This window comes from Mercenaria mercenaria, chromosome 3, assembly GCF_021730395.1.
Source record: "Mercenaria mercenaria strain notata chromosome 3, MADL_Memer_1, whole genome shotgun sequence".
Classification (NCBI taxonomy): domain Eukaryota; kingdom Metazoa; phylum Mollusca; class Bivalvia; order Venerida; family Veneridae; genus Mercenaria; species Mercenaria mercenaria.
Window position 1 is genome coordinate 21,916,195 of NC_069363.1, and position 27,031 is coordinate 21,943,225.

Here is a 27,031-nt window from a genome sequence, read left to right on the forward strand (position 1 = left end):
AATAGAGCACCCCCGTCAAACCGTATCCTTATATCAGTGTAGATATTGTCGTTATTTATTATACACAAAACCATACACAAAGGCAATGAAGACAAAACGAAAATGAAAGGGGTCAGAGCAAAAACACCACTGGACAGTTTAAACTAGTTCAATATACACGAAATCTAACAGCCCCAACTATGCTCCAGAGTTACAGAACAAAAGTAAAAGGTCCAGGAACAACATCAAACAGGAAAAGCCACCTTCCAAGAACATAGCCCCGTACTCTACCCAACCCACCAGCAATGTATGTATGAATATGTACAACATTAAATATACACAAACTAGGTCAAACTTGTACAAAATGAGGACAAAACAAAGAAACAGTGAGGCACCACTTATAAAAAACAAACAAACAAAAAAAAAACCTGAGGAATTATGCACAAACCGTCACCCCTACCTTATCTTAAAGTTAGAGGACAGTGTAAAAGTTGGTCCTCGCAAGATGAGTTCGTGCAAAAACAAGAAATTCAGAAGGCAGTGCAACAAGAGAAACACCATGAAGGACCCGGTGAAACAAAGCAGTAGGCAAATATCAAAGTTCCAGCCTGTTTCATCAGACACATTCAAAGAAGAAAGCGTAGCCTGCAACTGTACAAGAGCTGCACACTAAGTGCAAGAAAACGGAAACAATATGATTAACGAAACAGGAAAATTCTCGTAGAAAATATGTAAAGTTTGTTAGATTTTATTTTTAATAATCTGAATTAAAGCTGAAATCTTCGAGGATCGTTTTGTAAATCATCTTATTATACGAACAATAAATTACCAGTAAATGTATTCCGATTGAATTCTAATTGGCCAGAATCATTCCCAACTGAATAGAAATATTCAAAATGTAAAACTGTTTTACAATGGGTTTGATAAAAACAAGTTATTTAATATTACCTCGGTATTAAAATACTACGCGTTCCATAACGATATTGCACAAAAAATATTGAAACAGTTTCGAACTTCCTGCTAGGCAAATGTAATTTGTTTTACACCAGAAAACCATATCTCTTTTTTTGTGCACATGACACAAAACGAAGCCATAAAAAGTACTGATTAAGCAAGAAAAACTATATGCACGAGAAATCATCATTTCCTTTTCTCAAAATAATTATTTCCTTTAAATTATGTTCATTTTATTTCAATTTTTCAACAACATCTGACAGGTATCGTAAATTCTTTGAGGCCATGAGAGAAAACAAAACTAGTAAACAGGATAATTGCCAATATTTCTTTTAAACAAAGACATTCTTCTCGACTTCTTTTAACTTATTTTGGGCGAAATAGTATCCAGTGTTCTCGTACTGAAAGTTATGACTCATCATTTTGGTTTTCTAGACGACAAATAACTAAGTAGTGTCGCTATACCTTGCTTCGGGCAATTTTCTAATTGGATTCCGGGTACGTTATAGCACGGAGTTTAGGCCAGTAATCACACGCATTATTACACGAGAATCATGTTGCGCCTAATCAAATGAAATAGAGGAAATTGCGATGTATAATTAAATGTGTATTCCAATAAGCACTAATTATTTGAAGGTAATTTCAGGGCTAGCGACACAAAGATTACTTGCATGGACGTAAATTTCGTAATTTATACGTTTATCCAGAACAAAAAATGTTTTTAATTCGTTTTAACAAGACAGTTACGAAAACGCAATGAAATGTTTTTGTTTTGTTCTAGAAATGGAATATATCTGTAGTGCATGGACTGTCTGATCTTTAATGAATAACATTAAGGATATTGCCTTTGCCTATAAAAGTCCAGTTGGATATAACCTTAATGGAAGAAAACTATATACATTTACGACTAATGCCAAGCAGATTTTCAGTGAAGACTATTTATAGATTGTCATATTCTTATTGTACATGCGTTTCAAAACAGAAAGATTCTCGACGTCACAATTCATTCTAATTCATTCTATATCCAGTCAGCATTCTAGAGATTGATAGTTTGTTGTTTTTGTATTCTCCAAAGATTCAATAAGAAACAGCCCCAAACAGAAACAACATATTCTAAAAAAAGCTATATAGAGGTAGCAGAACAAAAGCTATTAATTACGCCATCTAACTCCCCCTACCGGGCGTGCGTGGTTTAAAGACATTTCCGGCAGTTGTTACTGCGGTTGCCACTTTGTTATTACTTATTGTTCTCCTTTGGGGTTAGATATAAAGTTGAATAGTTGCGGGCGGTACCTGACACTCCGCTTTAATCGAAACAAACTAGGCTTGAACATGTAATAGTGAAATTGTCTTCTTTTATCTAAAAGAAAGACAGTTGTAATGAAAACAGAGATGCTTGTTTACAAGTAAGAAGACTTCATCTAAATTTTGGAATAGATATAAGATTTTTTTTGCACCAGTTATGTAATATGTATGAACTGAAGTGGTAACTTAAGAATTGTTAAGAAATTTAATTCGTAACTTATTTCATTTCTTGGTTCTCATATTTCACTACCAATTTCAAATTGCTGTCCATACCTTATAAACGAGCATGGTGTCATACCGTAATGGCCCCTAAACTTGACAGGTGTATTTTGAAGCAGATTTATGTAAAATTACAAAAAAGAAATCTGTCCGTAGGAAAATGACTAGGAAATGTCTTTATTAACTAAAATCGTTTTGCTGTACAGTTTCATCCTCATAGAAAAATGAATAAGTGATTATATTTCATATTTTATTTTTATCTGAAGAAAATCCATCTATTTTCAATTCATTGTAAGCCAATTTATAAAACTTGTTAACTGCTTTTAGCTGTATGCCATAAACTGTACAGGATTCCGAACTAGTCATTAAAATGGTATAAATGATACAGAATTTCCAAAATATTAAGTCTGCAAAATGTAACTGGTAATGCATGTACTATATACTTTAGGCAGCTGGACAAAGAAGTTACCCATGCATAATCATGTGTGATACAGCGTACTACAACATTTTTCCAATCTTAAAAGTAGACATGGATTAATGAGTTTTTATGCCCCGAAGGGAGGCATATAGTTTTTGAACCGTCTGTCGGTCTGTCAGTCTGTCGGTCTGTCCGCAATTTTCGTGTCCGGTCCATATCTTTGTCATCGATGGATGGATTTTCAAATAACTTGGCATGAATGTGTACCACAGTAAGACGACGTGCAGTGCGCAAGACCAAGGTCCGTAGCTCAAAGGTCAAGGTCACACTTAGACGTTAAAGGATAGTGCTTTGATGGGCGTGTCCGGTCCATATCTTTGTTATCGATAGATGGATTTTTAAATAACTTGGCATGAATGTGTACCACAGTAAGTCGACGTGCAGTGCGCAAGACCCAGGTCCGTAGCTCAAAGGTCAAGGTCACACTTAGAAGTTAAAGGATAGCGCATTGATGGGCTTGTCCGGTCCATATCTTTGTCATCGATGGATGGATTTTCAAATAACTTGGCATGAATGTGTATCACAGTAAGGCGACGTGCAGTGCGCAAGACCCAGGTCCGTAGCTCAAAGGTCAAGGTCACACTTAGACGTTAAAGGATAGTGCATTGATGGGCGTGTCCGGTCCATATCTTTGTCATCGATGAATGGATTTTCAAATAACTTGGCATGAATGTGTACCACAATAAGACGACGTGTCACACGCAAGACCCAGGTCCGTAGCTCAAAGGTCAAGGTCACAGACGTTAAAGATCATTTTTCATGATAGTGCATTGATGGGCATGTCCGGTCCATATCTTTGTCATTCATGCATGGATTTTAAAATAATGTTACGTTATTTCTCTCATATAACGTGAATTTTCCTATGTTGGTCAAACAAAACTAAAACACAGAGTATAGTAACAAAAGCAGTTATTTATTTTGCAGCACAGCATTTTTAGTTATACAAAATCATATTTAAAACTTCTCAATATCATTCAATCAGAACATCTTTTCTATAGATCTGGCATTATTATTGTCCTTCAATTCCCTTCTTAACTAATTCATTCATTTTCCCCTCTCCTAAAATAAAACATTCTAAGCTTTTATACCCTTACTCTTGCGCATTAGGGTAGTGTGCAAAAATGTGATAGGGTGGTGTGCAAAATAGTTGCGCTGCGCGACCTTTGCACTACGCAACCCTTGCGCGGCACGACCACTGCTCTGCCCAACATTTACAACAGTAACTCTTGCGCGACCTCTGCGCAGCTAAAGCTGCCCAACCTTTGCGCAACATTCATTCTAAACATATTTGCGCAAGAACCTAGTGTGCGCAACCCAGTTGTGCAGACAGTGTCTAAATTGCACTTAAAAGACTGAGTAAGCATATTCTATTGCATATTGACTAGAAAAACAACTAAAGTATATGGTTTTATACTAATAAGTGCATTACACTAAATATAATAGACTAGTAGGTATATTTGCTATATACTTCAATATAAACCTAACATAGAATACATAAATGATATGCAGACTATATAAAATAATAAAGGGGTAAAAGAAAATAGCTTTCTGACACTTGAACATTCTACTCTGGATGTAGAGGGCCAAACATAGACCAAAAACTGAACCAGGTAACCTGAGGATATTTGTAAACAATCTTACAACTGATTACTATGGCATTTCATTCATGAAATCCGATAGCTTGTCCTAGTTTTTGCAGACCAAGCAATGCTGGATGCTGGAAATATAAATGAACAAAGACCTCAAATGACCTGCACGACATAACCCTGCGCGACCCTTCCTGCGCGACCTTTCCATATTTGGCTGTCTATTTTAGTGTACAAAAACAATAACAACAAGCTGAGTCAGTTAATTTCAACCAGAGACAATGGCTATTTATAATTTGTATATAACTCATTAAAAATGATAGCCCAGTATATACCAGCTTAAAAATACCCTATTTCTTGAAAACTTCCTTGAATTCTGCAACACTCCCCCTTCTAGCACTTTGCTTACTCCGGAAGCAAACTGTACTTTCAGTTATTGAAAACTTCTGTTATTCAAATAAATTGAAACTTGTTACTCATTGAAAACAACATGAATCAATGGTTAACTCACAAAATAGTAGAGAAACAAATAATACTTGTACACAGCAACAAATATGTAAAATATTACAGAATATGTTTAAAATGTAAACAAATACTGTCCCTCAACAGATTATAATATTACTGAAATGTGAACTCATAGTTACAAACAAATAGTAATAAAACATGACATTGGTTCAAGAAAATATCCTATGGTACCAGTGTCAGTTGTCTGTGCTGGGCTACCTTTCAAAAATAAATCCATTTAATAGTTCTTGATAGCTGCTGAATACCAGTTACTTTATTAAAGAATTATTTAATACACTGTTACACTGCGGTAATAACACTGCAAATATATAACACTTTTAAATTATTTTAGACCTGATTTTTTTTAACGAAACTATATTTCATTTTAAAACTTCCAGCACATTTTTATTCAATTCTGAAAGGCTTTTCAGAAAGTCACCTAATGCTTGTTTCCGGTCTGTAGTAGACCTTATTTCTTTTTGAAGGTGTAAAGTTAACCGTTTCTGATAATCTTGGATATTGTTTGTGCCGATTGCTATCTCATTTTGAAGGAGAGTTTGTGTCTTTTTAACTTCTGATGTTAATATGTCTAGCTTTGTTTCTATTGAAATAAGTCTGTCTTCCAGAGAAGTTTTATTGGTAAGATCCTGCACCTTTTGTTTTTTTGTTGCTGCGGCAAGTCTTCATCATCACTCAAGTTTTCGTAAGGAATTATACCATTGCCTGGTTCTACTGATGAAGATAGAACTGGGTCCACACCACTTGATACAGGAATTATGTTCTCTGGTACATATGACGTAGTACATGCAATAACTGTACTAGGCGTAGTATTACACATAGTTGATGCTGGTGAAGAATAACTGGATACAACAGTTTGACTTAGATGTTGATTTGATGGTGCGACAGCACTCTGACACACTCTTTCAAGAAAATTGTCTCCCTGTAGTAAGTCCATCTTTTCACAACTACTAATTTCCATTGACATGGAATGCTTAAAAGTTCTACAATCTTTTCTTGCCTGATGTCTTTTGAGAGAAGATTTTACAGTGTAAATACGACCACAGTCTTCACATTTGAACATAATGAAACATTGTATCAAAATAAAACAAACTGTAACTTTGTCTATTGAAAAATAAATCCAAATGTTTTTTTGTTTTTTTTTATTGTTTGATCAAATTTTAATTTTACACAAGAGCTTTCTGTTTAACATATGGCTAATAAAGTTGTGAAGTCAGGCTGTGCCTGCCCTTATATACCAAATCTATGCGCGACCCAAAAACAGAATTTTAGCTGGGGCAGAAAGTTTGGACATTTGTCATCACTTTGTTACAGCGTTCCCTTTTTTGGAATGCCCAGCCTATCAGGTTGTCTCCTGTTACGTTCTCCCCTACGGATAATGACCTTTTCATTGTTATTAATGCCTGTAGATAAATTGTTGCTGGTTTTCAGTGTATTTTTAGTTGTACTTTGTTTCTGCACACCTAAAACCCATTGTGGTAATGTTGAACACTAATATCTTTTTAACCTGTCATGGTGCACAATTTTGACTTTTGATTTTGAGGGTCCTGATATTCCAAATAACAAGTCACTTATTTTTCTGGTAATTACAAAGGGTCCTTTCCATACTTGAGCCTTTAATTTGGGACTTTTTCCCACCATTCTTGAAGAGTCAAGGCAGTACACAATATCACCCACATTGTAACTGTTTAAAGAAATTCTTGTATCATAGTCTCGTTTCTGTCTTTCTGAAGATTTACTCAAGTTTTCACGAACGATACAGTATATTTTCGAAAATTTCTCATTTAAATCAGCTACATAGTCAGTGTGATTCTCAAAATTGTCAGCGTGCAAACATTCCAACTAGAAAATTTACTGGTAGATTGAACTCTCTTCCAAACATTAACATGTTTGGTGTATATTGGGTGCTTTCATGTACACTTGATCTGTAAGCACTGGTCATTATAGGTAAGTACAAATCCCAGTTTGTCTGTTCTCCATTCACATATGTAGTAATAAGGTTTAGTAATGACTGATTAAAGCGTTCTACCATACCATTTGAGGATGCGCGATATGGTGTACACCTTGTTTGATTTATTTCCAGTAAACAACACATTTGCCTAAACAGTTCAGACTGATAATTCTTTCCCTGATCAGAATGCAAGTCTAATGGTAGACCAAATCTACAAAAGAATTCAAACACTAATTTATTTGAAACTGTTTCAGCACGTTGGTCTGGTATGGCATAACATTCAACATACTTTGTAAAATTGTCCATGACAACCAGGATATACTTATTTTTGTTCTCAGAAAGAGGAAATGGACCTAAAATGTCTGTTGAAACCCTGTCCATAGGAAACCCAACATGATATTCTTGTAATGGTGCCTTAGCCTTCTTATTTGGTTTCTTTTCTAGCACCACAAAAAGCACATTGTTTTATCCACAATTTCACAGAAGCAGACATTTTATACCAGTAGAAATTCATTTTAAGCTTTCCCAAAGTTTTCTTAACACCTAAATGGCCAGAAAGAATTGCATTATGTGAAGCTTCAATAACTTGAGGCCTTAAAATGGATGGCAATACCAGTTGGTCATAGGTGGTCACATTATCTTTCTGTACAAATTTTCTAAATAATATCCCATCTCGAATATGAAGTTGAGTCCACTGTAACCATAAATTTCTGGTGGCTGGACTCTCAGCAGCCATATTATCACGTGCTGGTCTCGTATTTGAAGTTGACATCCATGCTAAAATTTTCCCTATATCTGGATCTTCTTTCTGCATTTTAATCAGTTCTGATTTAGTGTATGAGCCTATCCAATTTGAAAACTTATACACCAAATTTTCAGCTGGTTCTTGATTATTCGGATACAGTCCTCCGGCATGACTTGTTTTTGCCATGTCCTTTTCTTCTGTGGAATCGCTCAAATCAACGTTATCCTCTGTTTCACTTTCAGACTTCTGCTCAGTAGCCCGCAAACGCCTCACCGAGCTGAATGTCTGATTAACACAGAAACCACACTTCTGCATAATTTGTTTGAAAAATGCTCCCAAACAAATCATAAACATAAACACAAAATTGATTACACTAAACACATGAACACTAGGCTTTGCGGAATCATGATTTGCTTTGACCAAATTGACTTTACCCTTGTCCTTTTTGGTCATCAAAGGAATCACATCATCGAATTCTGCAAGCTCTGACCACTGTTCAGGCCTCTTCGTACACTCTTTACAACCTCCGCATGGAAGTTCACTTAGTATAGACTGACCATCATAGCAATTACATGTACAAGGATCACACGGAATCCTTGACAAGAAATCTGCATTGGAGTGTTTAGACCCCTTCCGATGCTCTAATCTAAAGTCATATTGCGATAGCACTTCCAGCCATCTTGCCATCTGATTTTCAGGTTCTTTGAAGGACATAATCCACCTTAATGAAGAATGATCACTCCTGATTAAGAATGAACGTCCTAACAAATACTGCTTAAACATAGTTACAAATGTAACAACTGCTAATAACTCACGCCTTGTTCACAGTAACGTCTTTGTGCCTTATTTAAACTTTTGCTTGCGTATGCTATGGCCTTTCAGTGACCTTTCCCAATTTTTCATTATACTGCATTTGCGATAACACACCGCCAATTCCAAAATTAGACGCGTCACAATCAAGAATAAAATCTCCATCATCTTGAGGAAAAGCCATGACCTCATCACCAGTTAAAGCTGAACGCAAGTCATCAAAACTTTCCTGACACTCAGCTGACCACTCAAATGGTTGCCCGGCCTCCAACAACCTATTTAATGGCCTTGCTCTTGTAGAAAAATCACGAATATATATCCTGTAATATGAACAGAAACCGAGAAAAGATCGCAGTGTAGTCAAATCATGCGGTCTTTCCCAGTTAGCAATACAGCTAACTTTTGACTTTTGAGGACTAATTCCATCCTTTGTTACCACATGACCAAGGAAGGAAACTTCAGTTTTCAGCAAAAAACACTTGCTAGGCTTTAATTTCATGCCAGACTCTGACAATCTGGTCAGCACAATATCAAGCCTTTCAATATGTTCATCAAAGGTACGACCAAAAATAATCAAGTCATCGAGATAGATCAACAAAATTTCCCATTGTAGACCTTTCATTACTAGTTCCATGCAACGCTGGAACGTCGAAGGCGCGTTGCAAAGACCAAATGGCATGACAAGGTACTCAAATAAACCAAACTTTGACGTAAATGCAGTTTTAGGGCGATCAGCCTCATCAACCTCAACTTGGTAATAGGCTGACAAAATATCCAAGCATGAGAAATAAGTTGAACCGCCTAAACTTTCTAAACAATCACTAATATTTGGTAATGGATAAGCATCTTTCTCTGTGACAATGTTGACCTTCCTATAATCTACACAAGGTCGAGTCGTGCCATCACGTTTCCTAACGTACACTAAAGGAGATGCCCACGGAGAAGTACTTTCACGAATAACATTTGCCTGCAGTTGTTCTTTTATTATTTTAGCTTCTTCCTCAGCAAATGCTTTTGGCGGTCGCCTAGGTCGCTGTTTAATGGGTTGCGCTGCTCCTGTATTTATCTTGTGCTTAATTACTGATGTTCTGCCTAAATCGTTTGGAGATTTTGCAAATACACTTGAATGTTTTATCAAGAGATTCTTTAACTTAAACTTTGATAGGATCAAGATTTTTCACTGAATTTTCATAAAGCCACTCAGATGCTCTGGGACTTTCAAATTTTTTTCTTTATTTAAACTACATTCAACCTTTTCACCAGGGGAGCTAATTTCTTCAGCTTCTTCAACACAACCAAGAGTTGTGTTAGCCTCAATTTTCACATCAACAGCACTTGTATTCATTAATCTTACTGGAATACATCCACTTTTAGACCTAGGATCAACCAGTGAATGACCAACTATGATACCACTTTCACATTCATCACTGTTTTTACATGGTGTTACTATTCCATACTGGGTATTTATACCAGTAGCAGAACAATGCCCTTCAATTATCTTTTCAGAATTTGCTGGTACAATAGTAGTCTTGGAACACTTAACACGGGCTGCTCTGTATTTTGATGTTTGCATTAAAGTTGGGTATCCTTTCCCATTGAGACGTAGCCCATGCTCTGCACTTAAAACAAAATTGTTTGCTTGTAAAAAGTCAAGACCTAAAAGACCGTCTTCTTGAATTGGTGCAACAAAAACTTTCCATTTAAACACATCTTTTTGAATTTTAAAATCAATTGAAACAGTTCCAAATATAGAAAGATATCCTTCATTGGCTACTTCAAGCTTAAAGCCATCACTAATTTTTTCTAGTGGTGGACGGCAGTCAGTAGGCAGACTGTTGTAGATTTTTGATGAAATTATTGTCACCACTGCACCAGTATCCAAGATAAAATTTGCACTAGTATCACCAAATTTTACAGGCAAAAGTAAAGATAATCCATTGTAAACATCACTAAAACACACTTTAATAATTCTGTCTTTTTCCTGGACTAAAGCAGGGCCGTTTGCCTTAGTCCTAGCTAGTTTTCCTCTTGACTTTTCAGACTGCCACGCACCTGGCAATCACGCGCATAGTGACCAAGATTATGGCACTTGTAACACTCGACTTCTGCTATATCTCTGCGTTTGAACTGATGCGAAGGTACATCCTTTTCCTTTTTCTTTATTGCTGACAACAATTCTTCAAATTTCTTATCAATTTCTTGCTTAAAAGAAGAAAACTGTGCCTGAGAAACAGTTTCCCCCTCATTTCTGCGTTGTTTTACCATCCTTACTTTAGTGCTGGATTTTGTTTCATCTTTCAAGCTGTAATAGGTTTCCAAAATTTCTCTGGCATCTTCTATAGTTTTCGGGTCCTTCATACCTACTGCAAGTGCCATCTGGGAGTCGCCCAAGCCTTTAATGAAATGACGAAGACAAATAGTGCCGATTGTATGATCATCAGCCGTGGAGTAGCCTTTACGGACAAGACGCTTAATATCAGCAACGTATTCAACAAGCTTATCCTTTGAGTTCAACTTCAAGTTCTCCAGCTCAGCCAGATAGGAAGCTGTGGACCTCCTCTCAACAAATCTGGCTGCCAAAGATTGCTCTAATAACCTGTAACTCTGCTGATTCTCAGCACTTACTTGGTTGAAGACAAATTCAGCTGCCTCATCACGTAGACTGTTGAGAAGGCGGAATGCCTTTTCCCTGTCATCCCAACGGCATGCACTAGCTAAAGCCGCAAACTGGCGAATAAATGCAACATAAGATGTTTTCCCATCAAACAAGACTTGTTCTGGGAGTGGTACGTTATATTGCGGAGCTCGCCTTGGGTTGCATTCTTGCATAGCAATGTCCTGCAGACGCCCTAATTCAATGTCCCGTAATTCCAGACTATTTCGCAGTTCACGCACTTCATCACTTAATTTATGAATATGTAACTCTCTATTTGCCTGTGTCCTTTGAAACTCCCTTTTAATATTTTCTTTTTCCTGCTGATACTGTTCAGCCTCACTTTGAACAATTTCTTGCAGACCCGATTTTTCAATTTCCAAGATTTTGACAGTTTCTTGAAGTCTTTCAATGTTTTCTAAAGCCTCTGTCAAACTAGCTTGTAAATCCTCATTATCTCCCATTATTCTTGCTAATTTTTTTCTAAGGTCAATATTTTCTGGTTTAAGTTCTTCCTCACGTGATGCTGATGCAGACCTGGCAGATTTTTTCGGTCCCATATTACTGACTTTCCTCTAAAACTTGTGTATCGTCATCTAAAATTGCTGCGCGTAATTTCGCATTGTATGATTTCAGTTCTTCTATTTCTTTGTTCTTTGACATTAAAATTTCATTTACCTTTTTGTGATAGTCCTTCAAAGCACTGTTCAGATTTTCTTCTTGCATTATCATATGCTTAGATAAATTTGATATTTCTAAGCAAACTAATGATGCAGCATGTTGAAATTGTTCCAAGTCCTTTTCCATTTTTGTGAAGTTACTTCGAAAACATGTTAAAGTATTTATCCCACCGCTGCCACCAGTGTTACGTTATTTCTCTCATATAACGTGAATTTTCCTATGTTGGTCAAACAAAACTAAAACACAGAGTATAGTAACAAAAGCAGTTATTTATTTTGCAGCACAGCATTTTTAGTTATACAAAATCATATTTAAAACTTCTCAATATCATTCAATCAGAACATCTTTTCTATAGATCTGGCATTATTATTGTCCTTCAATTCCCTTCTTAACTAATTCATTCATTTTCCCCTCTCCTAAAATAAAACATTCTAAGCTTTTATACCCTTACTCTTGCGCATTAGGGTAGTGTGCAAAAATGTGATAGGGTGGTGTGCAAAATAGTTGCGCTGCGCGACCTTTGCACTACGCAACCCTTGCGCGGCACGACCACTGCTCTGCCCAACATTTACAACAGTAACTCTTGCGCGACCTCTGCGCAGCTAAAGCTGCCCAACCTCTGCGCAACATTCATTCTAAACATATTTGCGCAAGAACCTAGTGTGCGCAACCCAGTTGTGCAGACAGTGTCTAAATTGCACTTAAAAGACTGAGTAAGCATATTCTATTGCATATTGACTAGAAAAACAACTAAAGTATATGGTTTTATACTAATAAGTGCATTACACTAAATATAATAGACTAGTAGGTATATTTGCTATATACTTCAATATAAACCAAACATAGAATACATAAATGATATGCAGACTATATAAAATAATAAAGGGGTAAAAGAAATAGCTTTCTGACACTTGAACATTCTACTCTGGATGTAGAGGGCCAAACATAGACCAAAAACTGAACCAGGTAACCTGAGGATATTTGTAAACAATCTTACAACTGATTACTATGGCATTTCATTCATGAAATCTGATAGCTTGTCCTAGTTTTTGCAGACCAAGCAATGCTGGATGCTGGAAATATAAATAGAACAAAGACCTCAAATGACCTGCACGACATAACCCTGCGCGACCCTTCCTGCGCGACCTTTCCATATTTGGCTGTCTATTTTTAGTGTACAAAACAATAACAACAAGCTGAGTCAGTTAATTTCAACCCAGAGACAATGGCTATTTATAATTTGTATATAACTCATTAAAAATGATAGCCCAGTATATACCAGCTTAAAAATACCCTATTTCTTGAAAACTTCCTTTGAATTCTGCAACAATAACTATGCATGAACGTGTGACACAGTAAGACGATGTGTCGCGCGCAAGACCCAGCTCCGTAGGTCAAAGGTCCTAAACTCTAACATCGGCCATAACTATTCATTCAAAGTGCCATCGGGGGCATGTGTCATCCTACGGAGACAGCTCTTGTTTTACAGTGTAAAGCAGGATTTAAGTCTCATCCTTGCATAAAATACTCTGCATGTACGAATAGATAAAAATACAAGGCTATTGGTGTGTCTCTTTATTTTTATGTCTTCCCCCGGAGTCATTGTTTTTGCCCTGTCCGTCCGTCCGTCTGTCCGTCACACTTCATTTCCGATCAGTAACTGGAGAATCATTTGACCTAGAACCTTCAAACTTCATAGGGTGGTAGGGCTTATAGAGTAGACGAACCCTATTGCTTTAGGGTCACTCCATCAAAGGTCAAGGTCACAGGGGCCTGAACATGGAAAACCATTTCCGATCAATAACTTGAGAATCACTTGACCCAGAATATTGAAACTTCATAGGATGATTTATAATGCAGAGTAGATGATCCCTATTGATTTTAGGGTCACTCTATTAACGGTCAAGGTCACAGGGGCATGAACATGCAAAACCATTTCCGATCAATTATTTGAGAGCCACTTGATCCAGAATGTTGAAATTTCATAGGATGATTGATCATGCAGAGTAGATGACCCCTATTGATTTTTGGGTCACTCTATTAAAGGGCAAGGTCACAGGGGCCTGAGCATGGAAAACCATTTCCAGTCAGTAACTTGAGAACCACTTGACCCAGAATGTTGAAACTTCACACGATGATTGTTCATGCAGAGTAGATGACTCTTATTGATTTTGGGGTCACTCTGATAAAGGTCAATGTCACAGGGGCCTGAACATTCAGAACAATTTCCGATCAATAACTTGAGAGCCACTTGACCCAGAATGTTGATACATCATAGGATGATTAGACATGCAGAGTAGATGACCCCTATTGCTTTAGGGTCACTCTGTTAAAGGTCAAGGTCACAGAGGCCTGAACCTGGAAAACTATTTCCGGTCAGTAACTTGAGAACCACTTGACCCAGAATGTTGAAACTTCATAATATGATTGGACATGCAGAGTAGATGATCTCTAATGATTTTGGGGTCACTATATTAAAGGTCAAGGTCGCAGTGGACAGAACATGGAAATCCATTTCCAGTCAATAACTTGAGAACTATTTGACCTAGAACCTTCAAATTTCATAGGGTGATAGGACTTACTTTCCATCAAAGGTCAAGGTCACAGGGGACTGAACATAGAAAACATTTTTTTAATCAATAACTTGAGAATCACTTGACCCAGAATGTTGAAACTTAATAGGATGATTGGACATGCAGAGTAGATGACCCCTACTGATTTTGGGGTCACTCCATCAAAGGTCAAGGTCACAGGGGATTGAACATGGAAAACCGTTTCCAAGTTATAACTTGAGAACCACTAGGCCCAGATAGTGGGATGATTGTTCATGCAGAGTAGATGATCCCTGTTGCAGCAAACCCTCAGTGTCTCTTTGACTTTTGCTCCTGTCCCCTATTGACTTCTTGCCTATATGAATTTGCATTGGGGGAGACATGCGTTTTTCTACAAAAGCATCTTCTAGTTTCAAATGCTGTGCCCGGGCCGAAATATTATTCTTGGGCAAATATTACATACACTTTTCTTAATCTGTAGCTAAAAAGTAGCCAAGCAGTGCTCATCTACACTTGTTACTACTAACCCAGCTTTTACCTTACTTCCTTTTCGTTCTCTATCGTCTTTTTTAACTTAGTGTGATAGTTATTTTTAAGGAATGATATTTGGGTAGTATCAATACAAACTTCGTGTAACTTTTAGGTAGCAGGTCAGCTCATACCCAAGTTGCCGATTACTTATCCTGCTCACATAATGATTTGTGGATAATTCATTTTGTATATATAGAAACTGTGAAAAAGTAAAGAAAAGAAACACTGAATATCATATATTCCTTTGCTTGTTTTTGATTTTAGCACCCAGCTCACCGCCAAGCTTGCCAAGTCTGCCGGTCATATGTCCATTTCACGGCTCCTATACATTTTCGTACACAAATGGAACCATGAGCAACCAGCAATGTGATTCGCCACTTTCAGAAGTTCGCGCATGTGCAGATGAATCAAAATACAAATTTATTTTCAAGAAGTGTAATAGGATTCCAGGAACGTACGATAAAGGTAATTTTAACAAATAAAATGATGAAATTTTCCAAATTAAATTGAAATTTAATGACTTGATGCCTGAATGTATCACAAAGTTACCGACAAGAACTTTAAACACATATTAAGATGGCTGTTTCTGCTAGTATTGACTTCTTTTTTTAAATACTCGAGCTTCCGGAAATATGACGTCATCGGATTCCCTATTTACTCCTTGTTTCCTGTCCTCAGTTATTTATTTGGGTTTTACGGCGCACCAACACAGTATAGGTTATATGGAGCCAAACAGGACTACAAATTTTGGTTCCACATCTCATTTACATCGAAATAAAAACATGAGGTATGGAATCAAAATTTACATACCTGCTGGAATCACAGAGTTACTGCAAAACCAAGTGTTAAGACCCTGTTAGTCGCCTCTTACGATCATGCAAGGATAAGGCAGTGGTTCCAATTTTTTTCATACACATTACCAAGATCGTCTGGTGTACATAAAATGACAATGGCACTCCCAAGACTACCTCCTAATTAGTTTGTATAGAATATCTTGGAGTGTCCACACACCTTGCAAATCTTGTGAAATCTCGCAATAAAATAGCACAATTAAGCTGTTGCTGTATGATTATGACTTTAATTATTAGCAACGTGGGTCATAATTCCGTTAACGTACACCTGATTCTAAAAATGTTCCAATTAGACGTAATAAAGAATTTTACTCTCTCGATGTTTCCAGTGTTTAAAGCATTAAAAAACATCACATCTGGACATATAAGATATTACATTTCCAATAATGAATACATTAGAAATATTTTATTTGTTGTCCTTTCCATCTTGACACTCTAAATCACTTGTTTTCTGAGAATTTTCCTATTATTTTTATCCGCCGAACAGAATTTATTTCTTTGTATTTAATGATCTTCATCAAATGAGAGAAACTAATATTTTAATTGTACAGAACGTATTATGTTTTTGCGTAATTTGAAACTAGCAGACAAAATATCCCTTGTGGTCTTATTTTTGAAATCATCGTAAATTTTAGCATTAGATGTCAGTATTTTTATTCAGTGTTTCATATTTATAAGTCTATTATGACTTATTATTTGCATAATTCTTTTTTTTTAATATCTTTCTTAAATCTTTTCGTTTTGTCTACTATAAAACCCTTAAGTAATTAAAAAAGTCATAGTCTTCAAAATTGTACAAAATATTTTACAGCAATGGATTTTCAATGTCTTGCTTCCTGGAACAACGGTGACAAGTATTTGTATGGCAGTTTCTCCGAGCCCTGGATGACCAGCGTGGATGACTATCAGTACAGATGCTTCGTAAGTGCATACCTTTTGAAATTCAAAACGGACTGGTGTATAGACCCTGCAGACACAAGACCTTCCTGCGAATGGGTTTTATGTACAAACATTGACTTTGAATTCGTATCTTGTCGGTTGCTCTCCAGTCAGTATTTTTGGGATTTTTTTGCTAACAAAATTTGTCCTAAAAGTCATAGTATTCTGTAAACGTTTTTAAAATATGTATATCAAGCATTAATACAAGAATGAATATAATTAGAAAACTAGCGATGCCCTTTCCTAGTAAAACGTTTCAGCCACTGTCCTAAACACCGCTGACTCTCAAGTTAAACTAAATGTAATAAATTTTAGAGTTATTCGTACAAGCTGACTGTAATCACATGCAGGAAAGCAACAGGGTTTTCAGAAATAATGTTAAACTTTTCGATAATGATATAGTGATAATTTATCTAGTGCAGTTTTTATGATTCCAGCAAAACATGAAACAACCAAACCGGTTAGGAAATTGTTTATTGCGGTAATAAAAATTTAGTAGGAAAAGTGTTGTAATAATAAAATTTCAGAATACTAATGAATATTATCTACATCTCACGGTATAAACAGACGCCAGATTTCACGGGAATAGCACAACATGCCTTTTTATATTTTTGTGAGGTGATGTCGTAAAGATGTCGTAAACGAAACCTACAAAATGCAGATAGTCGTAATATGATAACGCCGTTAAAACTGCTGTATATTTTAAATGATAGACTGTAACAACATTAACAACTCTAGCTTTGTGTAACAGCTATTCAGTGGCCCGCGTGTTATGCTAAAGTTCAACATAACTGAGACATTACGCAAAAACAACTTTATACACTGCATAACTGGCTGTCCGCTTGCCGGTGCTCGTAGAGACGCCTCCATGGGATTCGAAGGCTTCGGTCATTTTCGTTGTTTTTGAAGTAAACTCCTATCGTAATGCCGACCCGTCAGGACGGGCCAGAATAATCGTGATGTTTGAAACTAAAACAGTAAGGGTACAGTATATAAATGAATGCCAGGAATGAATGCTTTACTAAAATAATATTCTCACGAAACCTGTTATTTTCCTCAACTCCTAGTTTTGTACATAATTTATTCAGTATTCAAAAGTCCACATTTTCTACTAATTCTAGCATGTTTATATAATTTAGAACACGCAGTGAAGCCTGATTCTCAGAATTTATAGACTCTTTCATCCATGTGGTTTTATCATTTATTTCGTTATTAATTCAATTTACAGTCACTTAGGCCCTCCTTACACACATATTATCTTTTTATTAATATATCATACGTATCTACGTCGGAGGTCACAAATTTGATTAGAATCAAAGATGACTTCTACAGTATAGTTTGAACCTGTGTATGTTAGGTCGATATATACGTTGTTGTTTTTTGGTCAGAACACTTCGTCAGAGATACTCGGTGCTGGTACTTCTTAGCTGGTCTTTCTTGTAACCATGTCTTAACCCTTAGCCTGCTGCAGGCGAATTTAACAGCCTTTGCAAACAGCTTGGAACCAGATCAGACGCCGATTAAATCGGCGTCTGATCAGGTTCCAAGCTGTTTGCTACTCTGACAATATTTCTTCCAATTTTGGAGCAAATTGAATGAACTTTACAATTTTAGCAGACGACATTTCCAGCAGACGACAATTTATCTAGCATGCTAAAGGTTCTTCGGGATAAGCAATTGAATCACTACCTTGCTTTATAATATAAACTTACTAGTATTTTTGATATATGTGTAGTGATTAAGTAATTTAACGAGGTATAAGGAAAAAGAAATACCTAATATAGCTGTTGGATACTAATATTCCTAGCATATTTCCAAAACTTTTGTTTGTGTAAATGTCATTATGTTAAGTCACCTGTACTCCAATATGATATAAAACAGGTTGGTTGTAGATATTGCAGTTTTTTTTAAACGTGTTGGAATTTAAAACAGGAATGTTTGTGTGATTAAAAACAAATAGCACAAATTATTTTGAATAACCATGATTCTGTTTTTTGTATTCTGTAGAAAACCAATTCGATATGTAAAAAATCACAACACGTGTCGAAAAAGATTCTCAAGTTAGGACCAATTTAGAAAATATATCTTTTTATAGTCTCACCAATATCCAGAAAAAATAAAATAATTATCGTATTTAAAAGGCAAAACTATTTCAAGCAATTTTCAAAAGTATTAATTATTTAAGTTTATCGCACTACATGTACATTTATGTCAGACATACAGATGCAACAAAATGCCGGAAAAGTACTGAAGATAAGTTTGATTTCAAAGAGTGTGTTCTAGTTGTTCTGAACAATTTTGTATATTCACCATGAAGTAAAATAGTCTGTTTAACATTTTGCTCTAAACTAAATACTCTCTTTTTAAAAGTACCCCCACCTTTACATAACTTTAACAAAGTAAAGCATATGATGCCATAAATAATAAATCTAAAGGAATAGCGGTAGAAATATTTGTAAAGACGAGTGTTAAATTCTTTTCCTTATATAATACTTACACAAAACGACAGATACTTGAATTATTTGGGAGGTTTATTTATCAACTATGCCTAAAATACAGCACAGCTATTCAGCTATTATATAGGAAGCACCCTGCCAGAAAAAAACTACCGTTCCTATCCAAATCGCGCCAATCTTGCATAGTGCTTTTGAAGAATGCTATAAGGCTGATAATTATCGTACCCTGCAAGCATTACAATTATGAGAGCTAAGTTTTATATACCTCTAGTTTATGGGAGATTTATGGATCTGACGTCGCTGACAGAATTCAGGAATGGAGGAAGGAAGTAGCTACAATTTCAGCCCCAAAACGTTTTGTTTGATCTAGGATTTATAGTGAATTAGGTCTTACCATTTCATACCATTCCGTATCTCTAGTATATTGTTTATCATCTTAACAATGTATACAAAACTCAAGACTTCAATAAATAATAGCATGTATAATTTACACCAGTTTTTGCTGCCAGTAGTTTGGGCCGCCCCTGTATACCATTTCATGTAAACTGTCTGTGAATTATTTTATGTAATGCGCAACATGCGGAGATGATAAAAACCTTTTATTATAAGTGTCAGTTATGTTTCCTGGTTTCTTTTTTACCAGCAGGTTATAAAGAAACGATGTTTTATATAGGATGTCTAGTGCATGAAGTACATGGGAAAAGGCTGATATTTGAATTAAAAAGTAGATAGGAAAGGCTATAAAAGCAAAAACTGAAGTAGCCACCACAGGCCATCAATGCAGTTGGCCTTTTCAGTTTCGTATAGCAAACATTTACTTTTTGTGTATTGAATTAAATTGTATTTACTATAAGATATTTTTACTTCTATATCTGTTTTAATTTAGATGCACAGTTTCTATGGTACCAACGGAGACATGTCGATGTCGGCAGATTCAACTTGTCAAGGTCTCCAAAGTCCTACCCTGGGTGTTATTACAATGAAGTTTTCTAAAGGTAATACACAGACGATGCAAACAAGCCTTCCACTATGTTGGAAGGACTAAGTGATTTTACTTAACTGTAGTTATATACCGTAAATATTCTGAAAGTGTCATCCTTAACACAAAGTGTGCCGGTTTTCTGCTTTTGCAAGTCACTTTTGTCAGCGTCTAATTCTGTGAGGTTTTAGACGATGAATTGAAAATATAATCGATGTATTTCATAATGATAATTAATTTAAAAAATATATCCTAGTTTAAATTAAAAGATTGACGTTTTGTCTGTGTTCATAAAATGCGTTATACAATGTAGACCCATCTCGGATTCTTGTAATTTTCACCAAATATAAAGCAAACTCATTTTCAGATATGAACAATCCGCTAAACCGCATTTGTTTCAGAACTGAAAATCATCGCTATTCGCACTAAAATTGCTATTTTAACGTTCATTTCAGATTTGAACGAGCCGCGTGGTTCATGTAGTTTCCCAGATATTCTAGTGAACAGAAATAAATGGCGGGATTTAAGTGGGAAATGGTTGCTAGATGTTGAACAAGGTTTACATGTCCTGCGTCTAAAGGATAGACAACCTAAAGGAACTATTCACTATACTGAACAAACAGGCCTAGATACGTCGTCAACAAAACTGGTGATTCGTTGCGTAGAGAAAACTCACCACGCAGAAACAAGAAAGGCTGATATTTTACAAACAGATTATGTCACATACGTGACAGACGACAGTTGGTAAGCGATAAATAAATAAATATTGCCCCAGCTTTCCTCTCTTCAATATGCGAATTGAATTCATATGAAACTTTAATCAAGTCGGTTCATTATTAACTAAGCGACTGGAACCAACTTGCAAGTATTAACAATATTTATGAGGGTATCACATTATACATGATTCGTCTAGAATTTGAAGAAATTGTTTAGTTTTTTTCTATTTTCTTTGACTATAATTGATTTTATAAGGCAATGATGATGGAATATTGTACATTTGATACTGCTGCGAACTATACAGAATACACCTTACTGAGAGACCATCTAAGGGAAGTCTCTGAATACATTATTTTTTTTATTTTTATCATAACACAGAAAGGAACTGAAAAACTGGTCTCCTGATGCAGTCTGTTGATAGATTAAAACCTATTCTAATTCAGGCGCCAATCACTTATGTTAAAACAAATCGGTAAATAAGGATTTAAATACTCAATACTCATTAAATAAATATACTTTAGCAGACGACAGATCGTCTCATATAGATTAAATATGAATAAGTAAGGAAAACATTTGTTGTAAAGTTGTTTTATTTGCAGTCGTCAGGGAACATGATGCGGTTCAATTACCAGAAATCTAGTTGTCTGAAATGATAAACTGTATAATTTTCTACACATAATATACTATTGTCATAAGAATCAGACGTTGCTCGTCATAATCACTCGTCACAGAATATAATGATATCTATTAAAGGTCCTTGGGAATCGTTGAACTCGATCAGACTACAACTAATAGCAGTGTTTGTTCATGAAAGGAACAGAAATGTACAACAGCGCTCACGCCCCCTAATACCGGAATTCTGATATAACACGTTCTGTAGGATCCCAAATGAGCAAAAAATATAACAACATCCTAGTCCATGTCATTTACAGTCGTCACACGGCATTTCAAGTCTGCTGTTGTGATATTTAATAAAATATGCGAGTAGGTCCTTTTCATAAAAAGCATCCAGAATTTGCTGACTAGTAGGCCACTTTATGCAGCACATGCTAGGAAAATATAGGAAATTAGAAAATAATACACGTTGATTTTGCAACTGACCATCATTTTATATGTAAACAATGAATCTAAAAAAGGCCAACATCACCAGATCTGTTTTGTCAAAATATATTTTCTTCCATATTGTTTTGTCCTAAAGTTACCTAACAGTACTACACTTCCTGTTTTCAGTGAATCTGGCTATCAGTGTGTTCGGCTTGTGAAGAGAGATGAAAATATTCTAGAAATGTATCTAGGTAAGACTGTTGCGTATTTCTTCACTGAAAAAAGAAGTATGCATATACTTAGAATTTTACAGTCTATGAACAAGATTTGAGCCGTGCCATGAGAAAACCAACATAGTTGGTGTGCGACCAGCATGGATCCAGACCAGCCTGCGCATCTGTCCATGCTAACAGTTTCTCTAGTTCCAATAGGCTTTGAAAGCGAACAGCATGGAGCCTGACCAGACTGCGCGGATGCGCAGGCTGGTCTGGATCCATGCTGGTCGCAAAGCCACTATGTTGGTTTTCTCATGGCACGGCTCATTTATTTTAAGGAATCGTATATCACATGACGTATTTAAATAGAATTGTCACAAATGAAAAATGTCCTGCCAACAGGACACGTACCAACAGGTCGGTATCTTTAAACATGAGCGTTATGCTAAACAAAATACAATTATACAGAGATACTCTGATGTTCTATCTTTTACTGTATGCCCTCTGCCATAGCAAAAATAGTCAAAGATGCCATACACTAAGAAACTGTTTATAACGCATACTTTTTATTTCAGGTGAAAGAATAAATGGAACATCTCCGAATTGCGAGGATGAAAAATTTCATGAAGCAACCAAACACTTACTAATACGTATGTGATTTCGCACGTTTTTCCTTAATCTTGATATTTGGAATGGTATATTCCTATACATCTGTTATACAGTGTAAACAGTGAAAAGGAAACGTGTATATATTAATGAAATAATGGAGAAAAAAATAATACCATCATAAAAGCTGTTTTAGAAAATTTTATCATCATTTTATTAAGAGCTTAAATAAATTCCCACACGTAATTGGCTTTCAGCAGCGTCGTATTTGATGGAATTTTTATGTCACATTTTTACATAAAGTCTTTGCGTAGGTATCAAAAAGCAAAGTTATACCATTAGAATTGAAGTATAGCAATGGAACCATGTTAATGTGCTTGACATATGCCTGCAGCTGTGTATAACTCAACTAAAGTACCAAAGCTGTTGAGACCTTTTAACATTTTGAAGGGTAACGTAACATTTACAAAGAAAGAGTATTAATCAGGTGTAAAGATTGTTTGGGCTCGAAGGAGTTTTAGTATTTTATAAAGTGTTGTTGATACTTGCCGCCGGTTTGTTAAAATCTGTTAAAATCAAATCGAAAAACTATCTTGTAAACAAAAGGTGAAGTATTATACATATTATGTTCAATATTTGGCTAAACGTCAATATGACATACTGTGTTCTATTATTTACAGCGGACGTGAATGACTCGGGTCAGTGTAGTATCACACGGAAGGGGATATACGAATACCAGGATAAAGCATCTGACTGTAGGGGCACCGTGAACATTGGCTGCAACACCCCTAATAAAATTGTCATAGATACAAAATGTCCTGCCAACAAAAATAACGTTATGACTGAAAAAGGTTAGTGATGCGATATCAATATATTCTAGCCGTAGTTGATTTCGTACTTACACATCGCAATATTACAAGAACACCAGTAAAATATCTTGCATTGGATATATTTTAAATGACACTAAGCGTAATGGGATGATTTCAAAAGTTTAGAACCATGCGATGGAATCAGTTGCTCACTTTTGAGGACAGAAATTACAATTTTGATTGGGAGCGAATATTCAAACATTTTGATTCATTGGTTAAATGGGAACAAAACCCAACCAGGTTTCAAAACATTTGTTCAGTACTGGAACTACTGGAAAAGCTGTCAAAACGTTTTTATTGTTTTCAAACTGAATTGTTGGATTACTGAGAGCAAATACTTTTTGAAAATGTATTTTATATTGTTTCTTAACACAAGTGCAGCCCTAGAATGAACTGCATTGCATTGGCAGTTAAGACTTATATAAAAATAGCACAGAATAGAACGATGTTTCAGCTTTAAAGACATACGACACTTTATATATACACATACGTGTTGTGATTCTAGCAAGCTTTGATCTGCATTGTTTTACCATATAAAGGAAAATACAATTTACTGGTTTTGAATACACTGTACCTTGCAGATGTTTGTTCTGCAACAAATATAATTTGCAGTGTTTATCCTAACTAACTAATTTAATGTTTTCGGATCAACTCTATTAACCAGATTCCACTCTATATTTTATTCCCTACTGTTGTGCATATAAAAGCATCTGTGTTTTGCTAATAAAATATAATTACAATTTTCTACTGCGGGATTGCCTTCGGCAATCTGTGATTTTATATTAGACAAGACAAACTTTTGATGATATTCATACTTTAAATAAAGCCTTTTCCCTTCATCCAAGTTTTGCGTTTGATTATTGAGTTAGTATAAACGAATATGAAGAACTAGTCCCCCAAAAGATACTTTTTTATCCTGTCACTTGCAGTATTTTCGACCCGATATCAGGGTGCCGTATATCTTTTTTGATATACCGTCAGTTGATCATGTGACCAGTGATATACGGTCAGTTGATCATGTGACCTTATGATCGATATTGTTGTCATAAGAAATTTTGCAACGAAACCATCATCATTGTGTTGGAAATGTCCGAACTAAGAAAATGAGTGGTCAAATAATGAGTTTTTATTCAAAAACGAAGAAGTTATTGCGATTTTGCCGGTAATCACGTCATTATATAAGTGACGTCATTACGAATATGACGTCATTAAAGTGGTTGTCGCACACTTATTTTTGTAAAATAAATTGCCAAATATCGGAAAATGAAGTAATGACAAGATAAATAGAATAATAGGTTAGTGCCTACGATGGAGAAAATTTATCTGGCTCGGCTCCGGACGTTATCAGGTTCGCCTTCGGCTCACCCGATAACCTCCTCCACCTCGCCAGATAAACTTTCTCATCTACGGCACTAACCTATTATTCTCTATATAATACATTGTATGCTTCATTCTTATTATTGTGTATATAAGCTAGGGCTTGTACGAAAATATCATCACGAAACTAGTGATTTCTGAATGAAGTGAAGACCTAATGCTATGTCTTAACTGGATTGTACACATTGTAATAGCTTATCAGCTAATTCCTATTTGTGATATATTATTATTTTCCTAGCAGTTTACATGAAATTAAATTCTTAAAGGACAAAGATCCAATAGAACAAGCCACGTTCTAAGAACGCAATCCCTTTCAAACCAGTGTTTGAGTGCGTTACAAAAATGTACATAAAATAGATAAATGCGACAAACAATGATGACAAAACAAATAAAGGAACGGTTAGGGAGAGTTCAAACCATCAAAACTCACTCCGTTCCAATGTTACAGGACAGTGTTATAGAACCTTCAGGTGAATCCCTAACACACACAACAGTAACACAAGACACGACGGGAGTTTTTGTTCGATTTTAGAATTTTTATATTACATATGGTATTTGCAAATGAAAGTATTTTTTGTATATTTTCAGTTGAGATTCTCCATTGTTTATACAGTTGGACAATAGATTCTAAAACTTACATCATTATACAGAACTCTGGTCAGAGAGCTAAATGCCTTGTGAGTATTCTAAAAGCTATATTGTTAAATATGAACTGATCCATTATTTAATGAATGTCATACACAGTCTTTTTACAATATTATTCCTGAATGACCTATTGTTAGATATATATTGGTCGTCCACGATGGAATACAAGTTCTGTGTAGCAGGTTTATTACCATTTTCAACATGTAAACGAAACCTATTGCATTGCCAAGAACTTGCGGGATCGAAGGCCGGGAAGGAGGAGAGGAGCGTGGGCTTAATAGCGTCAGTGTAGTTGATATTGTAGTGCATGAACATTTATACTAGCCAGTAACTTTTGTTATTATCTTATATTTATATCTTTGACAGAAGACAATGTTTATGAATACAACATATTTGTTTTCAATGGCCTGCTTAGGCCCTCTTTACCACGGTTATAGAACAGCTACGATGAAAGGTACGTAACTGTGCACTGCATTAAAACCAGTAACACATTTGTCTGTTATTTTCAGACTTTTATTGATACAGAGTACGGGGTGGAGCTTCAGTCAGATGACAGCTGTCAATCAGATAGATGGACAGTTACAAATCAATATCTAAATTATCTACTTTATAATCATCCAGGTAATTTCCATCTTTTTGCCTCTGCCATTCAGGTAATTTCCATCTAAATCTGAATAATATGTCTCATTTGTAGTTAGTTATAGTTATTCATAATTATCAGAATAGTTCTAATTTTGTCATTACTTATATAATGCATTCTGATCTGTTTTATTATCCGAGATTATATGAGTTTCTATATTATTTGTTAAAAATAACTTTAAAAGCCTGGATTTTCCTCCAACTCGCGCATGTGTTAAAGGTGATCAGTCATATCTAAGTAACATTTTATGACATTTTTCACTTCTTGTTTTTTTTTCTGTTAAAGATTTTTCAGGAATAAAAAGACACATTACATGAAATTAGATCCTATTGGAAAAATAACGTTTAAAAGATACCTGTTTGAATTAAAAATGTGCAAATGATCAGATGTTAAAGCTTGAACAGTTCCCTTTCTTGGCCAAAATCTGATCGATCGCCTTTCAGGAAGAGCTTAAGTTCACGCCAAATATTGTAATATAGAGAAAGAAAGTAATATTAAGACTCTAGGAATGAACAATTGTTAGGCATGCAGGTATTCCACTCAATTATTTAAACGAAAAGCAGATTAAAAGGTGAAATGTAAAGTTTAATACTGCGTATTTGGACAGGACAGTATCAAGCGCGGGGTTACGGTATTTCTAGGAATACTGTTCCAGGTTTTGATACCATTTAAAATAATCACGAGATACCTGTAGTTATCACAGGGATAGTGGATGCTTAAGTCTTGT

At 35.6% G+C, this 27,031-nt stretch overlaps 1 protein-coding gene across 1 annotated transcript in view; it reads left to right on the forward strand.

The window, feature by feature from the left end:
- LOC123525888 (uncharacterized) overlaps window positions 1–27,031 on the forward strand; it is an 81,027-nt gene that overhangs the window by 50,149 nt on the left and 3,847 nt on the right. Inside the window, exons 5-13 of the mRNA XM_045305045.2 lie at window positions 15,231–15,431; window positions 16,629–16,738; window positions 20,099–20,207; window positions 20,647–20,935; window positions 22,139–22,203; window positions 22,743–22,817; window positions 23,454–23,624; window positions 25,608–25,696; window positions 26,174–26,285. Coding sequence (XP_045160980.2) covers window positions 15,231–15,431; window positions 16,629–16,738; window positions 20,099–20,207; window positions 20,647–20,935; window positions 22,139–22,203; window positions 22,743–22,817; window positions 23,454–23,624; window positions 25,608–25,696; window positions 26,174–26,285 — 1,221 coding nt within the window. The remainder of the gene's footprint in view (window positions 1–15,230; window positions 15,432–16,628; window positions 16,739–20,098; window positions 20,208–20,646; window positions 20,936–22,138; window positions 22,204–22,742; window positions 22,818–23,453; window positions 23,625–25,607; window positions 25,697–26,173; window positions 26,286–27,031) is intronic.